This window comes from Netta rufina (assembly GCF_964035555.1).
Source record: "Netta rufina genome assembly, chromosome: 14".
NCBI classification, from domain to species: Eukaryota; Metazoa; Chordata; class Aves; order Anseriformes; family Anatidae; genus Netta; species Netta rufina.
The window spans coordinates 9,668,780-9,691,317 of record NC_140137.1 but is presented as its reverse complement, the minus strand read 5'-3'; the positions used below and the strand labels follow the sequence as shown (position 1 = coordinate 9,691,317).

Genomic DNA, 22,538 nt, shown 5'->3' with positions numbered 1-22,538 from the left:
GACAGCGTTGTGATGTGGAGAGTGTTGGAAAACGTTAGGTGGCACCCCTGTCAGACCTCGCAGGGAAATGTATGTTTTGCATCTTCCTCAGAACCTAACTTAAAACAAAAGGATGCATTAAAAATTTTGCTCTGGAAGACTTTAAAGAACAGCACAAACTAAAAAAGCATCTGCCAAGATTAATTTTCAGCATTAAAAATCAGCAATGATGAGAGCCATCTTAGATCAAATAATTTATTTAGTAGTTCCATGTAAACACTTCAGATTTACTAGCAAATACAATGCTTGCTGTTCTTTTAAATAGATCATTCAAAAATAAGAATCTATTATTAATGGCATGTTGACTAGAGATTTCCATACTACTGTACAATAAGGAATTTGTTTTCTAATGAATTTAACATCTTGATTTTTCTTGTTCTGCATTTGCTTTACATAAAACCCAAAGGACACACGTTTGGACTGCTCCCTGCCGATGCCACTGGTGAATGTGGTGTATTAGGAAAGGTACGCAGGCAAATCCTCCCATCCTGGAATTGGCATAAGCTGATGTGAAAGTGGGATGGCAGAACTTTCAACGACACTGTTCAAAAGCACATGCCTTTTCGGTCAGAAAACAGAAAATAAACGGTGGAGAACTTCTCTTTGGGATGTATAAAAGCAATGAACTCCATTGTTGGCATTTACTTATAAATATAACAGTACACATACACATATCCACAGTCTCTGAAAAGCATCCTATGAACTGAAGAAAGCAGTGGTTCTGAGGCTTGGTACACCAGTGCACTAAAATCAAAAAAATGATACCTTCTTACATAGTCAAATGAAAAATAAATATCTTTATTTTCTGCCTAATTTATTTCAGTTTTCAAATAAATTTTAAATAAATCTGTACAAAGTATACTGTTACAGTATATATTTGTAAGTTAACTGAAATGCCTAAATATAACAACACTACAATAAAGCAGTATAGATTGGCACATCTCTAATAAAGATTAACTTTTACACTCAAAAACAAACAAACAAACAACAAACAAACAAACAAAAACCTCCCATGAAACCCTTGATATATTTTTGGTATCTTTATGCATGTTATGTTGCAAACATATTACAGATGAATTCCCCCCTGTCTTAAAAAGAAAATAACTTGTACTTTTTTTTTCAGAGAGAGTGAACGTCTTTATACAGACAAAGGGACACTATCAGGCTAAAATACATATATGAAAAAAAAAAAAAACACAAAAAAAAAAACACAAAAAAACAAATTTGTGAAGAGAAACTTTGATCAAAAAAGGGTGATGTTTCGACAGTGCACTTTTTTCCACCTTGCCCAGCTAAGATTATAACCAGTGCCAGAGACCAAACCTGTCCCCTGCAAGGCCCTGGCTGCACTGCTGTGCATGGGGCAAGGATGGCACCAAGCCTTCACCTGGGCTGTGGGGACCCTGTGTGCTGCAGCTGGGGCAGAGTCCTGCGGGCTGCCTGCATCTCCATGCCTGGCCACATGGCTCCAGGATGCAGGTGCTCTGGGAATGCTTTGAGCCAAATAAACAATCCAACCAAAAAAGGAATTTTACCTTGTGATTAAGAGGGAATTAACACACAAGCACTGGCTGAGTTTTGCTTGTTTTTTTCTTCTTCATGAAACAAGAAGCAAAAATTGATCTGAGAGTGTCCCTTTGCTCAAAATAAAGACTTCCGTACTATATAGATTAGATATTGAAGCAATTGTGTTCACTACAAACAGGGTGAAAAAGCCAGGTACATTTCAAAATTCAAGTTTTCAAATGACATGATCCAACTTCAATTGTTACCTTCATGAGCTTTTGAAAGCTCGCAATATTTCATTAAAGAATTCTGAGCCAGGAATTGGGGGATAAATATCACAGATTAAGAGTGAGAATTTTCTCTATTCTTAATCTTTCCAATGATATATTAAATCAACGTATACATACTTAAAGTTAATCTTACATTAGAATGCAATTCAATATTGGCTGCAACATAAACCTATAAATAAATCAACTACCATAGATTAAACTCTGTTAAATATTTCTAAGTTAATAAAATATTGACAGTATTATAAAATTACAGTATTTACAATAAGAAAAAATCTAGACTAATATATACCTTTAACAGATCTGTTCTCCAATTTGGGATTGCCACAGAATTATGAATATATGAACAATTTATTATAAAGTTGCATTGCAATATAATTTTCCCATTAGATTTAGAGAGGGTAATCTATCACTGCCTTTTAAAAAATAAGTGACTTCTCATGGTGGGGTGTAGCTTTTGAGTACCAAACTGGTAACAGGAGTCCTCCGCAAGACGTCTGAAGATAAGGTGGGACCAGCCTCAACTGCTGAGATTAAAGTTGTATTACAGAACTGCCAGCAATCAGAACCACACAGGCTGTAAAAGGGGAGGAAAGGTAGTTTTCAGCTCAGAGTGTACAGCTGGAAGACTCCCATCATTATGGACTCCGACTATGGCTGCAGGAGCTTTGATCTGCTCTACAGTGCAAAACCTCATCTTTTGTTTCACCGGGATGAAGTTAGCCTTAAAGGGACATAGTTAGGTTGCAGCTGTACCAGAAATGCTCTTGCCAGCTATGCAAGATAAAACCACACTAAACACATGAGAGTCTGTACTGCTTGCTTTTGGAGATGTTGCATTTTTTTGGTTTAGGGTGGTTTTGATTTTTTTTTTTCATACTGTTTATTCAAAAGAAAAAAAAATTCTGGGACTGTGCAGTCAACCCATTTTCTGTTCTCACCAGCTTCACTGTTTCTCAACTATTCGCATAATATTGTTTTGTTTGGGTTGCAAATACTTAGAAAAATAAAGGAGTCTTCAACTCTCCCAAGTTGATTTGTCTTGAAAAATTCTGAAAATTACCTAAATCAGTTGTAGTCATTAGAAATGCCAGCTGCTTTTGAAGTCCCAAATACCTAGCAATGTCCTTTTAAGGATCAGACCTTTCACCTGCCTTTTATCTCAGCCTTCGGGGAAGAGTTTACAACTAGTTTAGGGCGGGCAATGTTCAAATTCTCTCCCTCCTTCCCACTTTATGCTTCCTTTATGATAGAGAAGCCTTGCTTTCTAGCAGAAAATAGAAAAAAATAAAATTAAAAAAATCAGGAAAAAATCATATCAATATTCTGTTCCCACCCTTCCCTACCCCCATCCTCTTCACCATAAAACAGAGAAGTCATTTTGCAGTGTATACTTTTGGAATCATTACTTTCCAAGCCCAATCCTGAAGATGCTTGTGAGACACCTGCCCACAGGTTCTGGGAAGGTGAACCACTTTATGCACCTGCAGGAGTTTGTATCAGTCCCATACCAGGCAGACAGGAACACCTCTGTCCTTGAAAGTAGACTTTAAAATGTTAAATAATAATTTGTAAACTTGGGTCTACATTACCAAGCGAAGGCTCTAGGTCTCGTGGGCTCCATTTCCAGAGTTGCAGAGCAGGAAAACTAGAAAGAAAGCTTGGTACCTTTCAATCACCTGCCGGTTTGTACTGGGGGAAGCGGGGAACAAGAGAGACAAAACGGCAACTGACCTTATAAACAAAGGTTTGTTTAGGGCTTCTGGTTTCAGGAATAAACCGATATTTACTGGTAAAAGTCTGCCAAAAAACAAAAACAGAAACACAGGATTACTGGTAAATATTGGTTTATCTGGAGAAGAAAAAAACGTCATTGTGCTCCTGCTCTCCACGCGCCCGGCGCCACTGGGACGTGCCAGGGGACTGTGTTGTGGGCAGGGGCCAAGAGCTGGCCCTGGACCCCCTGCACTTGGTGGCAACTGTTGACATGGACACCTCAAACCAGAAGCCGTGTGTGTACCGCAAAGCCAGGTCTCTTTTCTTTACTTCTCTCAAACTACGTGCCGCTTTCTGGACTTCCCCCCACCTCCATGAGACTGCTGTTCACCCCACAGCCCTACAGTGTTTGGCAGCTTGGGAGACTAAAACCACTTGGAAATGAATTTGTACATAATATGGTATCTCACCACGAGGGCTGCTTTCACCTCAGCCCTTAATCTTTCACAGGTCATCCGCTCCTTGAGATACCATAAAATATACAAGGCTGAGTGTATATTTCAAATAAAGCATTTTCTTGTAAGTGGCATAAACCCATTCATTTTATTTACATGCTTATTTATTTCCAAAAATAGAGTTGGTCCACATTGGACAAGAGAAATCAAGAAGCCATACAGAAGAGTTAAAAGTCCAACATTTAACCAAAGTACAATGAAATTCCAGAATTCTGTGGCTGATTTGAACCACAGAAACATACATGAGCCACACAGACATTTGTACATATAGCATTATATTACCAATAATATTTGCAAACATGAGGTCAAGATGACTAAAAACCCAGCGGAACTGAACCATGGGTCATGGTCGAAAAGAAGCAGGTGTGAGCGGCTGTCACTACCACAGGGAAACACCTCTCTCCAGAGACTTGGTGTCACTTTTGTTGTATTCTCTTGACCTGAAAAAGTCCTGATTTACCTTCCCTGGGACCGACAGGTCGGATGTATGCTAGAGGCAGTGCTGCTGCAGGGCTGCTGTGAGGCAGTAGCCCTGGGACTGCCCGTGCCTGGTGCGCAGAGCCTGCCAGAAGCCGCCCGATAGCCCAGCCCCAGGACTGTGTGCTTTCTGCCTGAGCAGGGCACTGCTGTGGGACAGGACCTCTGTCCCACCCTGCAGCAGCCCTGTCCCACCCAGCCCTGCTGTGGGCTGCTCTGCACCGAGAGGTCACCCGGAGCAGAGAAGCGTGGGTACGGGTAACCCAGAGCATCCAGGATGTGCCCGGGGGTGCTGCTTTTAGAATAAGGGTTTCCTTCCCTCACTGTGGACAGTTTTTGATTTTGGGAATTCATATCCTGTCTACCTTTTCTGGAAGACTACAAATAATCAGGCCTAACTGGATTTATGGTACAGGAAGAAGTAGTATCCAACAGACGAGTGATTTTTCAAACAGTTTAACATTTTACATTGAAAAAAGCTCAGATAACCGATAGACAGCAAAATAAAAAAATGGAAAAGATGCATTATCTCTGTTATGGCCTGGTTTAATCTAAGTTTTTCCATGGACCTCATCGTGACAATACCTCAGTGTCTCCAAAGGGTGGAAAAATATAAATCTGTATCTTGCAGTTAAAAACGTTCAATTAAAAGCAGAGTAGGCTTCCAGTCTACCCATTTGGGCTCTCCTGCAGAGAATCACAGAAACTAAAACAGGGAAGACCAATGTAGCACTGTTGATACTTCTACAAATAAACGAGCCTACCGCAATGTGGGGCAGAACCACACAAAAGGTTTTAAATTCGTTTTCCTTTTTCAAGTCACCTTTGACTTGAAAATATTTGGCCTAGAATATTACGCCTAGTCCAATGTGAATGCTAGTATAGAGCTAATTTATAGAATACCAATGATAATTATCTGTACCTAGAAGGATTTAAAGGCAAGTATATTCAGTACATTTAGAAAAAATACTATTACCAAAATGCGAGACCTTTGACAGCAGTTAAAACAGAAGCAGCCGTGCAGTTTTCTGTGTGGATGGACAGCCTTTACTAGTCACTAATAACATCTGAGCATGGAACAGACAATTTTTTCTTGTGATTTGTCTTCTGGAACATTTCTAATCTCAGATGTGAAATACATTTTTTAAAAAGGTGGGCCTGACCCCATGCAGTTGGGTACATACAGCACTCCCCAATGAAACTCAAAGCCCAAATTCCTAAAAAGAGAGCACTAGAGATTTTGCATTTTCTTACATCAAGTAGCTATCATGCAAGCATACTACACCATTTTTATACTGTGTACTTCAAAGTCAGCTGATAACATTTCACTAGAATTGAGCAATACAATGAAACTGGTATTTCTAGCGGAGGGGAACAAAGGTTGTGTTAATGACAACTGCCAGCTTACCAAGGGAAAACGGCTGAGGAACATCTTGGAAATCTAACGAACTGTTTTACCTAGGAGTTCAAACACAGCAGCCTCTAAGATCTTAGCACATAAATCTGTAAAACATAGTAATTTTCTATGGCACTTTATACACCTTTGGTTCATTTACTTTTGCTACCCAAAATCAGATGCTGAGGGAAAGACGCTCTTCGTCCCAAATGAGCAAATCATTTAAAGCCCAACAATCTTGTTGGAGCATTATTTATTTATTTTTTATCTGTCTATGGCCTTGCATTGCAGAGGGCAGTCCTTGCTGCCCACAGTGCCCATACTGCCTGCACCCAGCTTTGGTGCAGGCATGCCCCTCTGAACTCTCCCTGCCGTTGTCCAGCTGCAGTGCCAGCCACTTCACGGGTATGAACCAACCTCTCCATGCTTTCAATCACCAATTCGTACCTTTAAATAGTAGTTTTAACAGAAGGCCTGGAGGTAAGCCTTGCTGTTAAGTGGCTGCTATCACAACACCCGCTGACTTAGCACAGCACTGGCCATGACTTACTGAAGGCAGGGAAGGCAGTAAAAGCAAGAGGATTCACTGTGACCTTTAGACATTTAAGAAGCTTTAAACTAAGGTGGAGCAGCAAAGGGTTGCTCAAGCTCACACCAGATCATTACAGTTCTTCCTGGGTCACTTGGGAGTGAGACAGCATAGGACTCACTCATGCATACATGGACAACCTCAAGCATGGAGCTAGATGAGACCTGTAGACCTCTCTCCCCTCACCTAGCCTTTCTGCTCATTGTCAAAACTGATACCTATTAGTTTTTTGTTGTTGTTAAAAACAAAAGAAAACTGAATGCATCCAGCCCTGTTGGTTGCAGAGGCATGCTATGGGATGTGGCAGGCCTGCAAACTGAGCTCAGGGTAGGGATTTAGACTGGGGCTGTCACTGGGGTAGAATCTAGATGTCATGCTGCCAAGTATTCTGTGCTTCTGTCTCCTCTTTGGCCAACCAGACTTTGACCTAGGTGTGCTCACCAGACAAGTCCAGAGAAAAATCTACCCTTCTCCACACTGCAACTTTGTTTTTGGTGAATTGGCATTTTCCAGAGAAAACCTGCTTGCTCAAAGACTGCAGATCTACTCAAGAAGCAGACCTGCCTCCAAGCCCAGGAAACCTTCAGTCTCCATCTCAAAGTAGACTTCTTTCTACCTTGTACTGTCCAAGTGATCAACATCAGCTGTAGCAAAAGGTGGCATCCATGATATTTCTTTTGTTCCAAACATATTTGTTAATACCTTATTGAGAGGACTCAACCAAAACCTTTTAAAATTTCCAAATAAAAATCAGCTGATTCTCTGCCTTCTGATATTTGCCAATGTGTTCAAAAATCCTTCCTTGTACAAAGTATGTTGCTTTCAACCTGTCATATACAAAGTGTGATACTAGTTCAGCTACTCCTTATCAAACTGCAGATATGCAATTCCCAGTGCCCTGCTTAACATTTTAATTAAAAATAATAATAATCTGACATTAGGACGTTATCTAATTATGGAAAATACCATGCTATTTTTTTTCAACAGTCCCTATTTTTGCTAGTAACGCTAATGTTTCAGACTCCAGCTCTTTTAAAACTCCTGTACAGGTACACTTGTTGCTCCTCCACTTACACTTACTACTTTGCTCCATAATCTATGCCTTAAATGATTGAGTTTCAGAGAGAGGCTCATCCAAAAGGACCAGATGACAGATAGTTGGGCTCTCCAATATTCACTGTGCTTCGGAACAAAGCTGAGAAGTCACTTAAGTAATATGAAGTAGTGCAGAAAATTACCTGTGTGAAGTCCTGCATGCTCCAATTTTCTCCCCAGCCTTCACTCTGATAGACTTAAAATAACATTTGTTCCCTAAGGCTTCCAGTTCTTCAAAGCCCCTCCTACACTGTTTAATTTCCAGATCACAAATTACCCACTATGAAAGATTACATGACTCTTTCAGTCCACTTCATTAGAGTTGGACCTCTGTCTTTTAAAGAGTGTTGCTGGGCTCCAGAAGTCCCTTCCTTTGTAACTATTTTACTGGATTGCTTTACACTTCAACTCCACAGCTCCTTCATGACAAGTCTGTGTAACTAAGAATTTTGCTTTTCTGTTATTCTCCTCTGCAATGTTTTATAACACAAGACTCATTTTTAGTAAAGAATCTTCCACCCCTGAGGATGCTGAACCTGTAATTGTACTGTGGTCACTGCTATTTAATGACTCAGCTGTAATTATATCTTGAACCTGTTCTTACATTTTAGTCCTAAATCAAGGCTAACTCTACAACAGCCTGTTAACAATAAATGATACGTTAAGTAAATCAAAATGTTTGTTCACCAAAATGTTAGCCAGCTCCTTCCAAGATCTGGCCAGATAGCATGGACGTAATTGAATTTACTTTTTCCAACAGGTTTATGAAGATGTATGAACCTGGTTTTCCCTGAAGACCCATGAAATCCATAACCTTTTTCTTGTCTGGAATAGAAAATGTCTGAATACCCCTATTTCATTAAGATGGGGGATTTATCACCAACACAGATTTGGCTGTGTGGTCATCACTATTCTAATTTTCCTTCAGACTTTATGGGAACTTTTAAAGCTAGTGCTCTTTCACAACTTTATGACCAAGCATGCCTATCCTGTATAGTTTGATGGCGGGTAGTACAGTATCTTACTGATTCTCATTATCATCCCCCCACCATGTTTCAATCAATCAAGCTAGCTATATCAGGGTCTTTTAAAACTGCTGGGCAGTCTACTATGACTATTTTTATTTCACTTTTCCACACTGGTATACAGACTTCTTCCTTGTTTTGGCCACATGCCTATTTCTCTTTCAAATCTTCAGTCCAACGTCTGGTTGCTCTTCCAGCATGCACAGCTCTGCTCTCAAGCTCCTCGTACCATGTGTGCACTGAAACTCACCCCTTGCCCTCCAGTTGAAATGGTCACACGTTACTGGTGTTCCTGCTCAGCTCAACCCCTGAGATCCTCAGCCTTCCATCAGCACTAGTTTAATCAGTCCTCCCAAAACCCTGTCCACTTTCTGTGCCATCAGTCTAGTTCCACTACAGCTTAAGTGGAAAACAGCCTACGCTACAAAGTAATAGAATTCACCTACTTATCATTCCCTTCCTATCATTTTCTCAGGTACACATAAAGACTTTTGGATAGAGGTACCACCGTGTCCTATATGCTGTCTTCTTCCCAGGCAACCAAATTTGGATTCTCAAATATTTCAACTTCTTTCATATGCAAAATTGACAGCCCCAGAACTGCCCCAAGCACTCTGATATCTTCCTAGATCTATTTTTCTACTCATCAGTTGGACCACATAATCATCAGGAGCTGAGCCTGTATTTCCCACCATTAAATCCTCTGCCATTCAAACCTTCCAAAGCCATCTCCCCAGCTTCTGAAGGCAGCTCTTCAACATGCAGAGAACAACTCCTCAACCAAGTCTACTCCATAATTATAAATTGCCACTTTGGTCCTGTCCAGTTACACGTCAAATTTCCTCAAATAAAAGATGAAGAAGCCAGTCCAGAGGTGAGGACAGACAATGACCACCTGCGAACGATTCCATCCCATCTTTTCTACAATAGCTCAACCACTCTGGCCTCAAGATGCTTTCTGGATCTCATGGTGCAACATTTGTTGCACTAATATTTCATCACAAATCACTTACAAAATGAATCCTTTTTGCACTCCAGTGTGCTGTACCTAGTGCAATTAAACTGGCATTCTTTAATTTCCATAGCAAAGCAAGGATTTTTACTTTATGACCACATAAAGTCCATCTTTAAAAATAGAGTGACTGCTAACTGATTATTTTTAATTACTTTAAACCACCAATTAAAGACTTTCTTTGGACAAAATAAGCTACATGTGCCCTTGCAGAAACCTGCAAGGGCTCAATTAACAGGACTTTTATTGACAGATGAAGCTTGAAAGACAACTTTTTTTTTTTTTTTTTTTTTTAAAGCAAGATCGAAAGAGCTCCTGAACACAGCATTGTCAAAAGACCTATCCACAAACCAAATTATTTGAATTCATGAAAGCAGAGATGACAAGTACATTAATTTGCAGTGCTTAGTTCAGAAATATTAATGGTAGAAAAATAATTCAAAGTATCTAGTCCCTGTTTTACTCAGAGACCTGCTTGTTTTGCCTCGCTGTCCTTCACCAGCCCCTGGCTATGAAGAACATCATTTATTATTTAAATATTTTTTTTTAAATGAAAAGAAATTTAGACAAAGTTGATAACCCTGTACCTGACAAGACACTGTCTTCTCTTCTCAACCTCTGGTGCTGTTCACACAAAAATTTTCTTAATCTGAGCTACCCACATGGTTCCTGATAAGCCAATATTACATTGCCAGCTTTTCTCATCATCACTCGAGCGGGAGGTTTAAATACCAGATTTCACAAAATCCTTTATGCACACTTGCTAGCCGCATGATTTCTTGAAGCACTGACAGACCAGTAAGCTTTCACGGTTTGCCTATAAATGTGAAAGCTGGACCGGCTTCTGCTGGACCAGCGCAGAAGACATGAGGAGGCCTTTGGAGACCAAGTTCTTGCTGTCCGTCCTTAGGTATCACGTGAGTCTTGAGGAGCTCAGATCAGCTGACATTGATGAGGTGACACATGCTCCCAAAGAACAGCCTGTCTGAGCTCCTCTGCATATATAAAATGCTAGAGCAAAAGGCAAGCCTGGGAAAAGCAAGTTTCAGATGTTAGGAGACCACAAGCGATAGAGCCAACAGCTTCCAATGCACTCACAAACTACGGTGCAACTAGGACAGACCACAGAGAAATAAATGATGCTCCTTAGTGAAACACCATGGCAAGTCCTACCTGGAGGTGAGAAAGATATGCAAACCAGCATGGCTAACCTCTGAATTACACCGATACCCTGAGGTGTCCCATCCAGACAGGTACTGCACAAGATGCACATTTGCTGTCCTGCCCTCTGGCACACAACAATATGCCTTTCTACCCAGGCAGAGGTAGAAGGAAAAAAAGCAACCCTTACCCCCAACCTTTGATCAGATCTAACACGTGACACTGGCTGAAGGGTGCTGAAGACCTCATGAGCACCTGGTGATTTGAGCTTGATTCACGTATCAAGACATTCACCAGTGACAGAAAGAAAGAAAAAACACCACCACTCATTTTCTCCACCCTCTACTCCCAGGAGTATGAATCACCCATGGGCACACATTTACGATGAGCGCGGTGAGACACTGGAACAGGCTACCCTGGGGATGCCCCATCACTGGAAGTGTTCAGAGTCAGGTTGGATGGGGCTCTGGGCAACATGATCTAGTGAAAGATGTCTCTGCTCGTGGCAGGGGGTTGAGCCAGGTGACCTGAAAGGTCCCTTCCAACCCAAACAATTCTGTGATTCCACGGTTATATGGATATAGCCTCTTCCAGCCTCCGTGTGAAGCCTGCATCTTCATCTCAGCCCTAGGAATATCAGCACAGCCAACAACCCAGAGGAGCTGCAAACACAGGATTGGGGTCAGCTCTGCATTGGAGACCTGTGCTGACCCACCCTGAGCCACGGGCCAAACGCCCAGCGTGGCCGTGCAAGACCCCTCTGAGGGCACACGAGCTGCACAGACTGACAGCGAGGCAGTGCCACCGCATGGCCAAAACTACTGAGATCATGTCAGTACTGACACGACCTCTTGCAACAGTCACCAACATGGACTGAAAAAACAGTCCCTTCACCACGTCCAGTATGAAACCCAAGCTCATTTGGGTTAACATGGTCATATAAAGTCATCTTTACAAATAGTTCTACGCAGAAGTCAACACGCTGACCGGCATGATATTTCAACATATAGAGGTTTTTCTTTGAACAGTAGTCTAAACCTCTTGAGAAACCATTGACTTTGGCTTCCCCATGGTGAGCAGCAGATCAGCTCCTGTAATGGCCTCTCTCGCTCCAAGTTTTCACCAGCCAAGAGGGGCACACCCTTCTACACTGCAATTGTAACTCCAAACCTCCCTCCCTCTGATCTGCAGCAGAAAGAATTAAGCTTTTCTTCACTTTCTGCATGTTTCAAGATAGTGTTTCAAACAAACAAACAACAAAACAAAAACAAACAAACAAGCACACACATACAAAAAAAAACACAACAACACTGCACCACAGCAAGGAAGGCTCAGAACAAACTTCCATTATCAGCACTGTAGCCAGTCCTCTTTTCACTTCAGTTTCCTACGTGTACTAAGCCGAAGAGAAGACAAAGACATATTTTTGCAAAGCTAAAGGCAGGATGGACAGCAAACCAACTGACAATCCACGAAGCCAAAAAATGATCTGAGTTAAGACAGAGTTATCTGCTGAAGGACATCCAGAAGATGCTCAAAAAAAGCATTCTTCCAGCTGAGCCTCAAAACTACAAGGAGCAAAAACGGCCAGCAATTTGCACAGACAGAGTCTCCTGTTTGGTCTAGGACTAGGTCTACACAAGCGATCACTATGGCATGAGCCAAGTGGGGCTTTACAGCAAAAAGGTTGGTGCTCAGGATCTGACAGCTGCATTATCTGTGTTTCGGGGATTTTACTCTCCAATGAATTGCAGCTTGGTCCCACTGGTTGTTGGGACTTGTGTTTTGTCTTTGTTTAACCCACAATGAAACAGTTTGCATTTTCTGAGGCTGCTCCACGATCAAAACCAAGGTATGTTATGCAGGGATGACAGAGACTTCATCGTCCCAGATTTTCGACGGAGACTGTATGAGCGTGCTCCTGATCTAAGCTATCAAGCTAACGCAGACACAGCCCCTGCTGCCCCGGGAGGTGTGCTGGGGGGCTCCATGTCATCTGGAAAGAGACGACATCCATGTGCTTCCCAAACCCAGCCTGAGCAGGAATCTATCTTTGAAGGACTGGTGGCCCTCCAGAGTAGAAGCTCAGGATCAGATTCTCCTCCCAGACACACACGCGGCAGTGGTATCAATCTGAACGGGGACAGCAAAGCATTGTTCAGGAACATCCAGCCATTCACTTGGTCTTGTTTTAATCAGTCAACAGTCAGAAACAGATAGCAGGGTCAGAAGTCCTTTATCTTTCCGCACTTAATCTCCAGCTAACACTTCCTGTGAAAACACACCTCATTCCTTGTGAAATGAATTCCACTCTCCCTCTTCTGTGATATTTTGCCTCAAATGGGCTGCACAACTATTTACTATTTTTATAGAGACAGGCGTGATGTGCTCTGCCTCTCCTGACAAGCACTGCTCCCTCTCTGGCCCCAGGCGCACACAGCGGCCGTGTTGCTGGCACCTGACCGGGCCCGTCCCCGTCCCCATCCCGCTTGGCTCCACGTTCCCTCTGCCCATGGCTTGCACCTGCCCTACGGGCCAGGATGCTCAGGAAATGAATTGCAAGCACCACCACCTATTCTCCACAAGGAACGCCAGTTTGTATGCTGAAACATCCCAAATGTGGCCAATGCGTAGCTTAATCACCTGCTTCTGTCTTATTACAGGCGCTCTGAAAGCCCCAGGAAGCTGCTGAGCTCTCTTTTTTCCCACCCTCCAGATGGCTCTGGAAAGGACACCACTTCTGCGGCTCTAACTGGCCAGCAGGATCTTTTCCCCCAGAACAGGGGCTTTGTACCTGGCTCAGTACCTGAGCGAGTCCCCAGCCTCCTCCCGCTCACAGCTCAGCATGGGTCTTCATTACTGACAACAGCATCGCTATGTGCCCCCAGGCAAGCACTTAGAAATGCAAACTCCTTCACCTTTTCCCTTCCCATGCATTTCTCCATCAACAGCTTTTACCGATCCAAATTGCAATAAAATATCCAGTACACTATTGGAAGATTAACTTTGTTATCACCTGAAAACTGCTATTTGGTATTTACTTCTGTGTGATACCTATAGTTACTCAGATTTGCATTAACTACAAACAACGCGTGGCCCAGCAAATCCTGGTATCCCACCGGTACGTTGCAGGAGGTGGGATGCATGGCCGGCTACTCCATAGGCTGACTTTACCCTGGACTTGTAGATGCCGCTAAAACACTTCCAACGAGAACTGAAATTCTTCAAAAAGACAAAAAGTAGAAAAGAAGGGAAGGCAGGTTAAAAGAAGCTCACAAAGCAGACCCAAGACAACCATCTGGCACAAACAATATGATAGCAGGGAGACAGCATCACTCATCTGAGCCAAGCACACAGCCCATTCAGGGCTCCCCCACTCCGGCACAGGAACTTCAGCTGCCAAATTAGAGAAGCATTCTTCATTTGCCATCAGCCCATTATTCTCAGTAATTTCAACACAAGAGATTCAGCTCAAAAGAAAAAATGCCGTGTGCTGCAGGTCCAAAGATTAGGCTCTGGTTAAAGCAGTCTGTTCAAAAACGTTATCATTTTGAAAGTTCATTAGATTAACCTTAACTAGCCTAAAACTATATATATGCATCTCCTTGCCACGTTCACAACCCACGCACAACATTTTGCGGTGCAGAGAGCTAACTCATGTGAAAGTAACCAGAGTAAAAGGAACCACAGGCTTGAAAAAACACTCTGGGCTGAAATTATCTTTCATTGTTACAAGCGGCACAGGAGATTGCAACAGCTTAAGGAATCAAGAATAAAAATGGAACTAGCTTGTTTACCTTGTCAGTTTTGTCAAAACATTTTGACAACACTTCGCATGCAGTCAGCTTCTCTATTCTGCTACCAAAAATTCAGATCCTTCCACCTCTCTTTACATGTTACAGAACAAAACCAAGAGAGCAAAAGTTTAAGTGCATGTGCAAGAAATACAAAGGCTGGCACAAAAACTGAAAACTATGCTCGACTCCTTTTAAAATAGTACAAACATCAACATGAACAGTGACCCTTCAATTACACAAGCTGAGTTAACATGAAGCGGACGGGCAGTAGAGGAGGATAATAAGAAAATAAAAGGAAAGTTTGAATAAGTCTGACAAAGCAAACAAACAAAGCAAAGTGAAAAAAAAAAAAAAAAGGTACAAACCAAGATTTAAAATTTGCGATTTAAAAAATTATAAATTATTGACAGTGTCCTTTTAACAGTGAAATTCTCTCACGTTTTAGACAGACGCCTACATCTTAACAAGCAATCCAAGCCAGTAAGAAGCAGTAGGTTTTTGAATGAGAAAAACGAAAAATGCACAGTAATGGGGCAATTCGCTTTCACTGTCTTATTTCCAACTCACCTACGAGAAAAGGAGATTCATTTTCTGCATGTCAGACTAGCAAAAATTAGGAAATTTGTTGGGTTTAGTTATACTCTGAATTTTCACATTTCATGAGAGTCCCCCACAATGTAAACCTGTTTTAGCATTCTTGTACATTAATGTCAGGATTTCCACTCCAGCTCCCACAAATTCTGAAACAGACAAGTCAATAAGATTTGGTATATGCCCTGAAATAGGAAACGGGAAGTCTAGGTTTTAAGCAAACAAACAAACAAACAAAAAAAATATATAAATTGGTGCTCTGGAAGGTGGTGGATCCAGACTCACTAGATCCTCTGAATTCTTCAATCTAAACAGGTGGAAATTTTACTTAAAATAAAATAAGAATAAATAATAATAAAAAGTTTAATCCATTCAACTTAGAGAAAAGAAGAAAGTGGCAGACCTTGGAGGAAGGGAGACAGTGCGCAGGTGCAAAAACATAACATGCTGTAGTTCACCACCTGATAAGAAATCAGAGTTTTGCTTTGCTCTATTCTTTTTTTTTTAAATGCCAGGGAAACATATCCCAAAGGACATTTTTTGAGTTTACGGGTACTAAGCTACATCAAGGTGGAAGAAGCATGGAGTGAAGACATGCCAAAAACTTCAGGTTTTCACAAACCATTATTGAAAAAGTGACGGTGTTTTTAGCAAAAATGCATATTAACCAAATCACCACTGACTAACCCAGGCCACTTGCGTATGGAAAGCTGCATCAATCTGCAGCATCAATGCTGACATTTTTGCCTTCTCCTTCCACCCACCTCCCCGATTTTTTTCCTTGGGAGACATACAGCGCCACTGCATTAGAACGTACAAGAAATGAAAACAGTGAGTACAACTGATATAGATCCATTGACTTTTTATTACAAATGTACTTGATCACTTGGCTTCAAAAAGTTTAAATCAATCCCTATTTTCTGTACGCCAGTACAAAGTAAAATCTATTTTACAAATTAAATACCTAAAAATTTGACAAAAATATTAAAGTTTGATGGAAAAAACAGTTATAAAAGTCGTAAATCCCCTTTTAAGAAGGTAAGAGATAACATTCCCTCCCGACCCCCACAGTCCTGTTATACAATATTAATAGCCATTTTTTAGAATAGGTAGGTATATTTTGCTGTTAGCATACAAGTCACTCTAATAGCTTTATCTGTATATACTCCAGTTAGTGCACGAATGCCATCTGATTGAATATAACCGACTATCTCTAAGTGATCCCTAATTTACATTTAAGAGCTTGCATAGTTTGAAGGGACAAAGGTCACACTACAGCTAATCATAAAAAAAGGTGGTTACAGTGCTATTTTTCAAGGCAACAAAGTCATTGCTCCCAAAAGACGCGGGCGCTCGGCTCCGAGCCGGGGACCGGCGCCCCGCAGCTCCCTGCCCGCCCGGAGCCGGGAGCCGGGAACCGGGAGCCGGGAGCCGGGGCGGGCGGCAGCCGGGGGGCGGCTTGCGCTGCGCAGCCACTTTCAGCCCCCCGCAAGGGACGCGCAAGAAAAGCGACACTGTCAAGTATTTCTTGCTCTCCTCTCAACGCCCTCCGCCGCGGCCGGCCGGGTCGCACCGGGACTCCGGGCCCCGCCGCCCCTCCGCACCGGCACGGCCCCGGCACGGCCCCGGCACCGACCCCGCTCCCGGCCCCGCTGCCCCCTGCGCGGCCGCGGCGGCACCGGGGCAGCACCGGGCAGCACCGGCGCCCGCCCAGCGCCTCCCGGCCGCAAAGCAGCCCGCAAAAGGACCGCAAAAGAAGAGGCAGGAACCAACAAGCGGCTGGTGCTTTTTTTTTTTTTTTTTTTTTTTCTTTTTTTCATTTTTTTTTTTTATTGAACTTCTCAGAGACAGAGCGGTTTTATTTATTTTTTTTTCGTTTTGTTTTTGTAATTTTTTTGTTTGGTTTTTTGTTTTTTAAACAAAAATTAGACTTTGACTTCGGAGGACATTTCTCCGTTAGTAGAGAACCACTTACAGGGAGGTCGCATTTTAGCGGTAAATTACTTGACAGTGTCCCTTTAACTTAAAATAAAATAATGTCAGTATTGCAATGAATTTCAAGTTTTCTTGCACGTAGTCATTATAAAGTAGTTTTTATCATGCTCTTGGACCTATTCTACAAGACATTTAAAAGCATATCACCAAGGAAAATATAAGGCATACTTCTCAGGAATTAGATAACTTGGCACATTTGAGCATACTGTCTTTTTTTAAAAACAACACATATGGTCAAATATACCTTTAATCTTCCAACATTAAACAGGGTTTTATGTACTTTATTTTAAATACTGAGATATTAGAGCCTTGGTAAAGTACCGAGCACCTCCGAGAAAACAAAACAAAACAAAACAAAAAAAAAAAAAACACCAAACAGAAAAGCAAAAACAGAACAAGCTCAAATCCCACAAACCTTTACAGTCATTTAGTCTTTCATTATCATAATTCATAAAGTCCTAGAACATATATAATGTGCATTAAAAGGAAAAAAACAAAAACAAAAACAACAACACACACACACACAAAAAAAGGAAAAGCCCCCGAAAAACAAACAAATGAGACAAAAACTGACCACAAGCTCTCAGACACTGTTCACAAAACTGCCAGAGGGGTGTTACGCTGCAGTGGTTTGGCTGGAGCTGCGCGGCCCGTGCACGTCCCGAGCCAGCCGGATCCCGGGCAGGATCCGGCAGCCCGGGGAGGAGGATGCTCCGGTACTGCCCCGCCAGCAGCCGGCCCCGCGCCCCAGCTCGGGAGTCAGGAAGGGCACTTTGCTGTGTTTTCATTGACTCGCGCTACTTATTGCTGATAACACAAAACATTTTTGTAACTATAAGCAATGGGTGTCAATCCGCAGTACAACTTTTCAAACTGTAGTAAACAGTAGAACCGAGACAATCAAGTAGCAAAACCAAAGCAATTAATTTCCTAACTACGTCTAGCAGCATGGAGAATGCAGTCCTGTACACATCACAGTTGAAGTACAACAGTAATAAACGAAACTGCTCATCGAGACCCTCCAATTAAAAAGCAGGTTATTAGACAATGTTTACATGCAATTGAGAACCATTTCAAATGTCACATTATGCACTCTGAAAGCTTATTTTACTACTTGGAAATAGGAAAGTGCACATTAAAGCAATTTTAAACATTTCCAGTGATTGTTAAAGAAACAGAAACACCTAACTATGTTCATCTCGTATTTAACCTTCTGTTAATACTAACAGAAAACTTCTTTAAAGGGAAATGCATGGTACAATGGAAACAGCTTGTTTTGACACTCACAGTACATCTCCAAAACAAGAAAAAAAAAAGGGGGGGGGGGGAGAAGGGAGTAATTATAATTTTCAATAGAAATAGGGGACAGTAGAAAATAAAATGATTTAAAAGATTTTTTTTTTTTCCCACCCTGCTGAAACTCCATCCTTAACAATTAGCAAAGAAGCACAGACAGCTTCCCCTTCCTACAGATGGTGCCTTCTACGTACAACAGCTAGGTCTATGACACGGTTAACTTTGCCAAGAAGGTTAAGAAAAATGATTGCATCCCAAAAAACTTCTGAGTGGAACAAGATCCTAGTTTCTCTTAAACGCTTTCTACTGAATTCCAGCCAAGAAAAAAATAATAATATTTTGCTTTTTTACTGTTTAAGGCATCTTTTTTTATAACATCTTCTCTTCACTCGTCATGATGATAGTCATGCAGCAGTTTAATGATAAAAATATATTAATATTTTACTATACAGCAGCAAGAAGTTAGTCAATTAAAAGCACAAACTTTTTTTTTTTTTAAAAGAAAAAAAAAAAAACAACTGTAAAAGTCTATTATTACAAAGAATTTCATTTTGGAGAACGCAACTGGACAGATTAGTGTTCCGACAAACTCTGCGTTTCCCTACCCTAGGCTTCGACTTAGAGCTCACGAGTATGCGCTCTGGACAGGAGGCTGGCACGGGGAGGGAAGGGTCACAGCTACGCTCGTCGGGTATGTAGCCAGTAATAGCTAGCACCACAGCTACATGGAAATCCATTACAAACACCAGCTTGGCTTTCACTTTTAAACGAAACTCAGAATCCCATGGCTCAGTAGGATCGCTCTACAACTGCGTTGCACTGATTTTTAGCAGGCCTACAGAAGTTAACAGCACTGGCACAGACCAAAGTATCGGTTCAGACCTCTTACAAGTTTAGGAGATAGCGTTAGTGCCAGTGGTGACAGAAAAGACTTGCTACCTGTTGTCCAAAACCAGGTTTACTGGAAATTGCTGCACGTTAGGTAAGTACTTTAAGTACACATAATAAAAAAAATATATTATGAACAATACAAGTACATCTCATATACACAATAATGACAATACGCCTACTTAGTTGTAAACCAAACAGGTGCAGAAAAATATTATGGGAGGAAATTCTTTACTTTCTCTCTCTCTCTCTCTCTCTTTTTCCTCTTTTTTTTTTTTTAATATATATATTTTTCTTTTTACTATTTGAATAACTTTGGTTCAAACGTAAAAATCACAAGTTAGCAAATTTCATTTAAATGCCTTTTTTAATAATTTTTCTTCATGTTCACAGAAGTTTCACTGACCATTTTTATATGTTTAAGGTCCAGATGCAATGCATATTGTATAAAAGAGAGCACTTATTGTTTACCTTGCATGAATTAAACCTACGTACCTTTTAACTCTACAAACTTCTGCATAACATTTAGACAAAGCTCAGACACACAGCATGCCTAGCCCTCATATATATATACACATCTCTAATCACAGGTATATAGGGTGTCAAATATACTATAGTAACCTCCATGTAAGGTTCGAAATTTGGTAACAAAATGAGAAGAAAAAACTAAAAATATTATTTTACGTGTTCTAAAATATCTCTTTTTTTTTTGTGCTAAAGTCAAATGTTAGCTCAACATGAAAAGGACTTTTTTATATAATTCAGCAATATTATAATCTTGACCATTTTTGCAAACACTTTTAATAATAATAGCTTAAACGTGTACAAAAGTTCTCGGTTAATTAGGGAAATAAACACTCAGTTCTTTATATTTTTAATCAAGTAGGAAACACAGTTCATATATAATGTTATTACTTTTTTTGATTTTTTTTTTTGTTTCGTTTTGTATTTTTTGTGTTTTTTTTGTTTTTGTTTTAGCAGCTGCTTACTGTTTGATACGGTGGGTAAAGTGGAGGAACATCCAGCGATGGGTGGCGGGTCGGAGGCGTTGTTGCTGTCGGTCGGTGGAGGCTGCCGGGCGGGGGGGTGCTCCCGGGGGGTCGTGGCCGGGGACGTCTGCTCGCCGCCGCTCCCCGCGGCCGCCGCCCGCCCGGGCGGGCGCAGTCTCTGTCTCTGTCCGCTCGGCGGCGGGGGCGGCCGGCCGGCCGGCCGGCGGGCGGTCAGTCCTCCTCGGGCTCCTCGGCCTGCAGCAGGGCGCCGGGCGGCCCGGCGGAGGCGGCGGCGGCAGCGGCGGCGACGACGGCGGCGGCGCCCCCCTCCGCCTCGGGCGGCGGCTCGGCCCCGGCCCCGGCGCCCGCGGGGGCGGCGGCGGCGGCGCGCTTGTCCCGCTGCTTCTCCTGGATCTTCTTCATCTCGTCCGAGTACTTGCAGAAGGTGTGGCCGAACTTGGCCCAGACCTTGTAGGGGACGGTGATGGAGTTGCGGTAGGTGGGCTTCACCTCGCTCACCCGCATGAAGACGCCGTACTTGTTGGAGCCCACGTCGAAGAAGAAGCGCTTGTTGTCCACAGTCAAGGAGGTGCCCTCGGGCAGCTCGGCCGGCTCCTCCTCCACGCCGTAGTCGTCGATGAGCTTGGCCAGGGCGTCGCGGAACTCGATCAGGCCCTGGGCCGGCAGCGCGATGGTCTGGCCCTGCGCGGCGCCCAGCCCCGGGCCGCGGTTGACGGTCTGGCGAACGCGCAGGAAGCGCCCGCGCTGGTTCTCCTTCAGATCCATGTAGTACTTGCGGTTCTCCCGCACCAGGAACTCGCTCTTGAGCGCCCGGCGCGGCTCGTCGGCCGCCTGCGCCAGCTCGGGCGGCTGGCTGGGCCCCAGCTGCGCGTAGTGCTCGATGAAGTCGCCCAGGTAGTCGCGGAACTCCACCGCCACCGACATGGAGAGCGTCAGGCGGCTCTTGTTGCCGCCGGCGCCCACCTCGGCGATCTTCAGGAAGCGGCCCTTGGCGTTCTGCTTGACGTCCAGGTAGAAGCGCTTGTTCTGGATGTCCACCCGCTTGGAGGCCAGCTCCTGCGTCTCGTGCTGCAGCCCGCCGCCCGGCCCGCCGCCGCCGCCGCCGCCCGAGCCCGGCCCCCCGGCGCCCGCCGCGCCCCCGCCGCCGCCGCCGCCGCCGCCGCCGCCGCCGCCGCCCTGCTCGCTGCCGCTGTCTCTGTCCGCCATGATGCCGCCGCTCCGCCCGCCGCCGCCGCCGCCCGGCCGCGCCGCCTCGGCCGCCGCTCCGCCGCCGCTCGCCCGGCGCCCCCGCGCCGCCGCCCGCGCCGCCGCCTCGGCCGCCCCGGCCGCCGCCCGCCGCCGCCGCCGCTCCGCCCGCCGCCGCCGCCGCTGCTGCAACAGCCCCCGCGGCCACCAGCCGGCCGCTCTCGCGAGATCTGCGGGAGCGAGGAGAGGGCGCGGGAGGCGGCAGAGAGCGGCCCCGCCGCCGGCCGCCCCGCCGCGCGGGCAGCAGCGCCGCGCCGACGGGCGGCCGCACCGCGCGCAGCCACCGGCACCGGCACCGGCAGCGACACCGGCACCGGCACCGGCACCGGCACCGGGTCGCACCCCCTCCGCTGCGCTCCTCCAGGCCGCGCTGCCCCGGCACCGGCCGCCGAGACGCGGCCCTGCCGGTGGCCCCGGTGGCGGCCCCCCCCCCCCCCCCGCCGTCCCGTCGAGGAGAGGCTGGAGAGGGACCTGCGGAGGGATGGGAGGCCCGGAGGAGCCCCCCTCCGCCCCCCACGGACAGCCCCTGCGGGAGATGGGGATGCGGTGGATCCCGGCTGCCCGGTGTGGCGGCTCGGGGGCACCGCACCGGGCGCCCCCACGGTTTGCAAGGAGCCTCCCAGCTCCCGGTCTCGCCCGTCGAAGGAAAAGCCGGCGGCAGCTTCACCGGGACCCCGCGCCGCTGCGGCCGGGCACGGCTGTGGTGTCCCCGGGCCGGGCCCCGCTCCCGGCCCAGGTGCTGCCACCTGTTTCTTTCCAAAGAAAAAAAAAAAAATCCGTCTTTCGCCGTTTCGGGCAGCTGAGAGGGTTACTTTTTGGGAAATCATCGAAAGGACAAGCCCAGGTGGAGGGAGACGGCCTGGGCACCTCTGGTCGGGGCCGGGAGGCCGGGAGAGTC

General features: G+C 44.5%; 1 protein-coding gene across 6 annotated transcripts; it reads right to left on the bottom strand.

The window, feature by feature from the left end:
* Positions 1–279: 279 nt before the first annotated feature.
* On the bottom strand, positions 280–21,601 carry PURA (purine rich element binding protein A; the record flags this gene model as incomplete). Of its 6 annotated transcripts, none has more annotated exons than XM_084295520.1 (4): positions 280–2,409; positions 3,425–3,480; positions 3,567–3,632; positions 20,375–21,601. In XM_084295520.1, the coding sequence occupies one exon, from the start codon at positions 21,599–21,601 to the stop codon at positions 20,606–20,608; it is 996 nt and encodes a 331-aa protein (XP_084151646.1). In that variant the 3' UTR covers positions 280–2,409; positions 3,425–3,480; positions 3,567–3,632; positions 20,375–20,605. The 6 variants fall into 6 exon arrangements, with proteins under 6 accessions (XP_084151646.1, XP_084151649.1, XP_084151645.1 ...); XM_084295523.1 differs by having other exon boundaries at positions 280–783; XM_084295519.1 differs by having other exon boundaries at positions 3,425–3,632.
* Between the last annotated feature and the right edge of the window lie 937 nt (positions 21,602–22,538).